Source organism: Otolemur garnettii, unplaced genomic scaffold (assembly GCF_000181295.1).
Source record: "Otolemur garnettii isolate 467f Iridium unplaced genomic scaffold, OtoGar3 scaffold00034, whole genome shotgun sequence".
Classification (NCBI taxonomy): Eukaryota; Metazoa; Chordata; class Mammalia; order Primates; family Galagidae; genus Otolemur; species Otolemur garnettii.
Genome location: NW_003852429.1, coordinates 9,786,665 through 9,794,906, shown reverse-complemented (window position 1 = coordinate 9,794,906; position 8,242 = coordinate 9,786,665). Strand labels below are relative to the sequence as shown.

Sequence of the window (8,242 nt, the reverse complement as noted above, 5' to 3'; positions counted from 1 at the left end):
TTTTTAAATATCATGCCCTTTGAGCTGATAACATTTTCCATTTGAAAATTCACTCTGGGGACCTCAGAAGCCCGAGTCTCTGGAGCTCTTAGGTCTAGCATGTTCAATAACAGCTGTGTTGCTGTCTGTCCAGCCAGCGGAATGACTATCTGTAGGTCCAAGGCAGCCTGGCTTTTTCCTGGAAGCAGTTAAATCAAGTCCCAGACCAAAAAAGGGAGAAGAGAACCAATCATAACACCTCCGGGTTGTAAAAGGTGGCAGGGTCCAGGAAGTTTCTTGTTTTACATGTCTGAAGAATGTTCTGTGTTTCCTAAGTTCAGGATGTGCTTTAAATGTTTTCTACTAATTGTTTTCTTCCCCTTCTTTCAAGGTTGCTGGTGTTGTTGGCCGCGCAGACCTCCTGTGTGCTCTGTTCTTCCTGCTCTCTTTCCTCGGCTACTGTAAAGCGTTCAAAGAAAGTAAGCCTGATCTTTGTCTGCTCCGTTTCCACCTGTGGCATGTGGAGCAGTGTCTGAGCAGATGGGCCACGATCTGTGCATGTAACGGTATCCCTGGGCGGGGGTGGGGGGGGTGAGAGGGACTCCCCGTGACGCTGCACTCTGGCGTCAGTAGTCGCACAGGCCTACCCTGTTGGGTGGTGAGAGCCGACACAGGCGTGGTGGCAGAAGGGCTAAAGCAGTCATGATTGATTTTTGCATTTGGGGGGATTTTGTATTTCCAACAAAATCATAGGATTACAAGTTACTCTAGGACAGGTGAAGCTGTTTCGGTGTTCTGTGGATTTATAGCCCAGCTATCCCTCCATAGTTTCTGGGGGCAGGTTGGAAAGGGCCCAGGAGACTTTTCTCTCAGTATCATTCCTCGGTCCCCTCCTAGTCGGGCTGTGTCCTGGAGCACCTGTTCTCTGAAACCTATTACCCCACTAAGGCAGAGGGATGACCCACATGGCTCCAGACTATGGTGATATTCAGGGTATGGTAACACCCAACCATACCCTGCCCCTTAGTATTTTTATTCTTAGTGTTATATCATACCAAGATAAAACCACCAGTTATGCCTGTAATACATTTCTAAAAAGTCAAAGTGTTTAGGGACAGCTGAAGAACAGTTTCAAGTACTAAGGATAGTGGTGGTAACTTTTCTTCCTGAGACTGAAGGTTGACTTGGCAATAACACACTTCACCTCTGCCTGGGATGGGTCTCCTCACCTTGATGAAAGTAAAACTTCCAAGGGACATGTGGCCCCCAGAAGTCTGGGGAGGTTGCACATGTGTGACCCTAAGTTTAGCACCATCGTGTGGCTCTTCTGTGCGATGCTGAGTGGTGACAGGAATGGGGGAGATGGGAGGTAGTCCCTCCTGCTTGCTGTTATACTTCATGTTATTAAGTCAGCGATTAAACTGAATTTGCAGATACATAAGATAACAATTTATTAGTTGTTAGGTCTTTCCTGAAGGAATTAAGAATTAAGACTCGAGGGCAGTGCTTGTGGCTCAAGGAGTAGAGCGCTGGCCCCATATACTTGGAATGGCGGGTTCAAGCCCAGGCCTGGCCAAAAACCGAAAAAAAAATCAAGACTCGTGGCTTTTCTCAAAGACAACTCTGTAAACTTTTAGAAAATACTATTTTATGACTCTTAACATATCCTCCCTTAAAGTACTCCCTATTCTGAATGAATTTCAAAGACATCTGAAGTTATTTTTGAAGAGTTATAAGCATTGATTTAACATGTGGATTACATCATTCAGGAGATATAATAGGACTTCTCACTATTACTAAAGATTACTATTGTGAAATAATGAAAAAACTATCATGAGAGTAACAAATTTTTCTATTAAGTGAATACGGTTTATTAGCCGCCTTTAATGGGGTATTCTCATAGAATGGTGAAAAACTAAAGCCATTTTGTATTTTTGTGGATCCTTTTATTAACTTTTTCTCTGTTCTAATTCACAAATTTGTATATTCGTATTTATCCATTATGTGTGTATCTAGCTTTTAATTTATTTGTAAGTTATAAAATTATTTCCAAGCATCATCCATTCAAAAAATAAATTTTTCATAGTTTCTGGCAATGAATACAGAAGATAAAGAAGTTTAAATGTGTGATAGTTGCTCAGTTAATGGATACTTTGATTCATGAGAAATAGGCAGACTATATTTTAATACTGACATAAATATATTAACTATAAGTAGCACTGGGACCTTTGTAACATTCTTTAGGCATTTATAATATGCTTATTTTAGGATTGGAAAGAAATTACCAGGACTTACCACTGCAATGTTAAGTTTGCAATGTTTTTGAGAAAATTAACCCCCAAATATTTAACAGTTGTAAACCAATAGCAATAGTAGATGCAGTTCGGTGAAAACTCTTTTAAGATTTTGGGTTTTTTGGTTTTTTTATTCAGATTAATATGAGGGTACAGACAACTAGGTTACAATGTTTGCATTTGTTAGATTGAGTCACCCCCAAGAAGCCTGCCATACCCCCTAACATATGCCCATTAATTGGAGTACGCCCATTCCCCCTCTCCTCCCCGTCCCTGTATCCTTGTTCCCCCCCCAACCTTGAATTGAATTGAATTTTTCTCTTATGTATGGGTGTGTACTAGATCATCTGCTGGCTTCATATTAGTATTGAGTACATTGGATACTTGCTTTTCCATTCATGTGATACTTTACTGAGAAGAATGTGTTTCAACTCCATCCAGGGTAATACAAAAGATGTAAAGTCTCCATCTTTTGTAATGGCTGAATGGTACTCGATGGTATACCATGGTTTGTTAATCCATTCCTAGATTGGTGGGCATTTAGGTTGTTTCCACATCTTGGTGATTATAAATTGAACTGTGACAAATTTGCTCTTTTAAGATTTTGAATAGCTTTCATTTGCTTGAAGTTACTTGGAACAGTTAGAAGACAAATGGATAGATTAGGAGGTCTTTGAAGAAAGCTTTTGGTCGACCTCTCATCTTCAGGCCACCCAATCTTCCTGGGATCTGTTCCCTTATTAACTTGAACTCTCTTTGGCAGAAGGAAAGAGTAGATTGCAGTGGAGCCCATGGAGTTGCCTCCAGACTGGTCTCTGGTCCTTTGTAGTCACCAACAGCTTGTTTCGTCTTAGCCTTTGGAAAGTATGAGGCTACAGTATTTTGCATCTCAGGGCTCAGGGCTCTTGACCCTGAAAGTGATTATTAGCCATGCATTTTGTGTCCTTTCTGTCACCTAACAGCGCCCACCTGCCTAGGCAAACTTCGAGTTAGAGATCATTACAGTTTTTTTTTAGGGGTTTCAAGTGGATGGTTTAAAACACCCATCCCTAAAACTGCTGTCACATCATTTTGGATTGGCTTTCTGCCTTGCATAGCTTCCCATCACAGACTAGTCGCAGAATGACTGGCTTCCGCCTCCCCATTCTAACACAGGTCTGGTGGCACAGCACAACCTGGATTTTTGGCAGTTGGTCTTAGCCGGACTATCATTAGCTTTCTTGGGAGTGTCCCCGAGCCCCACACTTGATCAGTTCTCTGGCCCATCCCCAGCAAGGTGATGTCCCTGAGCCTTAGGTGTTATTGCCTTGGGACCTTGGGATGGCAAGCCCAGTCCTATCCAGTCCACTTTGCTTCCCTTCCCCTGCCCAGTGCTTCGGTCCCCTCAGCACAACTCCCAAACCTCCCTTCATTTAATCATCCCCCAAACTGGTGCTGATGAAGTCTGGTGGATCCTTTCCTACTCTCTTAACAGAGGCAAGTGTTTTCAGCAACTTTTTTGTGTTTCTGATTTTTCGTATCCCTTTGTAAACATGCTAAGAATAGAATATGCTGCTTTGTTCATTGACAACTCTTTGGAATAATCCTTAAATGTCATGTTAATATTCAACTTTATACATAGAGTGCCTGGGGGTATTTTTTAAGGGGAGCAGACTTTCTCCAAATTAACAATTTAATTTGAAGAAGAAGCAGGAGGAGCCCTACATGCAGAAGCAATTCTGGTGAAGGTATTCATGAAATGCCATTGTCTCTGATTCTGTTCTAAAATACCATAGAGGCTTATTAATTTGGTCATTCTCATCACCAATAATTAATTACACTTTAAGGGAGTTTTTCTTTTTTCTTTTTCTTATTTTTTGAGAGACAGGATCTTGTTCTTTTTTAGTACAGTGGCACTGCAGCCTTGAACTCCTCAAGCGATCCTCCTGCCTCAGCCTCCCAAGTAGCTGGGCCTACATATGTAAGCCACCATAGCTGGCTAATTGATTTGATTTGATTTGATTTTTAGAGTCAGGGTCTCACTATGTTGTCCAGGTTGGCCTAAAACTCAAGCAGACATCCTATCTCAGTCGCCCAAAGTGCTGATATTACAGGTGTGAGCCACTGTGCCCAGCCTAAGGTGGTTCTTATACCAGGCCCTGTGTCTGGTGCTAGGGATACAGAGACTAGAAGGATAGAGTCTGTGTCCTTAAGGGATGTATAGTCCAATACATTTTGATTAAAATGAAGCTTCTATTATTCAGAATGCCCCGGGAGAGCGATGTTCTGGTTCTTCACACTTCCTTGTTGGCTTTTTCCTTCCTGCACCTGTCACAGCAGGTGCTCAGAAAATATCACCTCCTTCCATTCTGTGCTTATGCAGAATGGGTGGCTAGAGCCTTTGTACTTCTGATTTCTTTCTTTTTCCTTCTACTAAATTTCCTTCAGTTCAACAGAGCAGAGACCTGGATCCTAGTGGACATTCATGTGTATATATTTTTATTCCAAGTTTGAGATGTCTGAAAGGGTATTTATTGTCATTGCAGTAAGGATTTCTTGTTCCAGTTGCTGGTGGGTTTTTTTGGAGGGTAGGAGGTTGTTTTGTTTTGTTTCGTTTTGAGACAGAGTCTCACTCTGTTGCCCAGACTAGAGTGTCCTGGTGTCACAGCTCACAACAACCTCAAACTTCTGGGCTCAAGTGATCCTCTTGCCCCAGCCTCCACAGTAGCTTGGACTACAGGCACCCGCCACAATGCCCAGCTGGTTTTTCTATTTTTATTTTTTTAATTAAATCTTAACTGTGTACATTAATGCATTTATGGGGTTGGGATCTCACTCTTGCTCAGGCTGGTCTCGAACTCCTAGCTCAAGCAGTTCACCCATCTCAGCCTCCCAGAGTGCTAGGATTACAGGTGTGGGCCACCCACCCGGCCTGCCTGTGTTTGTAAATGTTCAGCAGGGAGTGGAAACTCTCTTGTGGTAGAAGTTAAGCCATTATTTATTGGGATACAAATAATGCCATTTGAAGTTTAAAGTTAATGTTTAAAATCACATGGTCTTCGTACTTTTTAGATCTGAACATAAATTCAGAGAAAAGCCTAGCATTAGTTCCACAAAATTTGAAGTTAATGAAAGGATTTTATGGAAGAATAGGTTTAATATTATGGGAACAAAAAACTGAGAGTTCTGAAATAAATGACTCAACTAGTTTAAATTCTCTTTCAGAGGATGTATTTCCTTTTTGGTAACCATATTAGCTTTATTTATAGATGCAATGTCTGTATTATAAAACTTGGGACAGTTTTTCACTGCCTGAGTTTATTAACAAGCAATTCTGTCCTAATCTGTGGAATCCTGGTATTTTCAGAAAGTAAAAAACATCTATTCACATGGGCGGTGCCTGTGCCTCTGTGAGTAGGGCCCTGGCCCCATATACCAAGGGTGGCGGGTTTGAACCCAGCCCCAGCCAAACTGCAACAACAACAAAAAATCTATTCACATACATTTCTGGGGCTTTGCCCTCTTTTTTTAGAGGGGGCAGTGCTTAAATAGAATGTTTCCAAGCGAGATCTTTGCAACAGAATCTTTTTTAAAAAAGTAAATGTCCTTACAACAGAAGCATACTTTTTCTTAAAAAAGAAAATGACTAAGTCAGATGAATTCTGTGGTACACTGGTTATTATGTCTGAATGCCCGAAACAAAAAGTATTATTATGATGATGAGGCATCTTGTCAATATCTGCATCTCTCTTGAAGCCTCGTATGTCGCATTGGAAAGAGATGATCTCTGCATTATCAACTTCCTAGAATACCCCAAACAATTTTGTTTCTAAATGAATACCTCGAAATACTTTTTTTATGAAGACTTAGTCTCATGTATAGTGGAGAGGAGAGAGTCTTGTCAGAGGGGGATGGATTTGCTATACACCCAGAAAAGTATTTTAAGTTCTAAACTGTTATTCATAAGACAAGATCTCGAATCTCAGTTGTCTTTTAAGTTCTTACACCTTATTTGCTGTATTGCTCTCCTGATTATAGTTCATGCACCAAAACGGGGTAACTCTTAGTCTTGGGATACCATTCCTTCACGTTTTCATTCTGATTTAAGACTTCTGTTTTTTCTTTGACTTAGAATCATGCAATTTAAAAAATAGGGCACTTGCCCAACTCATGTCATCCAGGACACTTATTTTTAGATCGGGGCTGTTGAGGACTGAGTTCTGACTGTGGTGTCCCTGTGTATTCTCTTTTTCTCTGCCTTCACTTTTTTTTTTTTTTGGTTCCTCCATTGCTTAATTTTCCCAAAATGGACCCATATTTTGGAATGGCAAGTCTGACTTCTTCCATTCTGTGCGTGGAAGCTCGGCTTGGTTGGAACGTGAATCTGGTGCTCATTGTGTTGCTCTGGCAGATAGAGAGTCGCGGCCACCTGTCGGGGTGGCGTGGTTCCCACACACAACATGACGTGCCAGTTTCAAGCAGCGGAGATGCCAGGCACAGAGTGGTGAAGAGGGGTAGCTTGTACAATGCGGTGCTTTCTCTGAAAGGAGCTCTTCCCACTGGGAAGGGGTGCCAAATCCCAGGCACACGCTTCATTACATTCATCACATCTGTTGGCATTTGTGGGTGTTAGCACTGACAAGTGTCTGTCTGTTACTGCTTTTTTTTCTGTACTCCCTTCCCTCTGTTGGCCTCTGCCTCCATTTACCTAAGTGATTGAATTATCTGAGATAATAGAGACATGTACTGAAACAAGAAAAACATTGTCCGGACACATCTCTAGCTGTCGCTGTCTGCTCATGCTGCATGATTATCCTAGAGCAAGTTGTCTTGAGAAATGAGACATTTAGCATGGTGTCAAAATAGGTTTTTCCCCTCCTCTCCGGGGTCATAGATGCTTAAAATTTAGCAGTTGGGATGAAGATGAGATGGAGAACTCTGGGTAAAAGTAATATCCTGAGATGCTCACGCAAAGCCATGAGCAAGTTAGAATTCCCTGTCTTGGGAAGATTTTTCTGAATAAAGATATTTATAAATGTAACTGCGCTGGAGGCGACATCTGTCTCTCAGGATTTATTTTTACTGTTTTTAACAGTCACTTCTAAATTTAAAATGAAAACAATTCATTTCCCCTATGCTTTTTTATATTCTTTATGTAATTTTTTGATTAATTTTTTTTAAGTCTCTTACATGATGGATACTCTTCCAACGTGACAGGCTTTGAAGATTAAATTAAAAGGGAAAAGACTTGATTTCTGCCTGTATTTGTTCACACTAAGCAAATTATTAACTTTTAAATATTAAATTATACCTCATAATTACAAAAGAAATATGATAACATAATAAGACTTCTGATGAATGTGGAAATAAATGAAACTGTTCATCAATTCAGCAAATATTTATTGAGTGCCCTCTATTGCAAGATTATCTGTCTTAGTTGTCTCATTAAAATGCTCAAACTTGGAAATAGAAGGATGGCTTGCATTTGTTATTATATAAGAACATAGCCACAAAAACATAAATTCATCTAGATCAGTGGTTCTCAACTTCCTAATGCCGCAACCCTTTAATACAGTTTCTGTGGGTTGCGACCCACAGGTTGAGAACCGCTGATCTAGATTGTGCTATCTATTGATAATTGTTAGCATATTCACCTTGACAAACCAAGATTCAAAGTAAATCTGAATTTGGTAAGTGAGTAAAACTATGTTGGAGCCGGTCGTGTTACCAAAAGGCCACTGGGCTGGGCTGTCTGAACACTCAAAATCAGTGTCCCAGTTTAATTTGTATGAGGCTATTTTTATTCACCCTCAGAAGTAGAAACATTTTTTCAGGGCTATGCAGGTTGGCTTCAGATTATCATTCGCATACATGCTATATGTATATAAAGAGGACTCCCTTTGATTTATATGAAATAGTTTTAAAATGTTAGTTAAATTGATTTAAAAATATTAGTTAAGGGGCGGTGCCTGTGGCTTAAAGGAGTAGGG

General features: G+C 40.6%; 1 protein-coding gene across 3 annotated transcripts in view; it reads left to right on the top strand.

Moving 5' to 3' along the window:
- The window catches only part of TMTC4 (transmembrane and tetratricopeptide repeat containing 4), a 62,901-nt gene that overhangs the window by 15,519 nt on the left and 39,140 nt on the right, over positions 1-8,242 (top strand). For all 3 annotated transcript variants that reach the window (XM_003789604.3, XM_023513103.1, XM_023513102.1), the window contains one exon: positions 371-458. In XM_003789604.3, the coding sequence (XP_003789652.1) occupies positions 371-458 (88 nt within the window). The remainder of the gene's footprint in view (positions 1-370; positions 459-8,242) is intronic.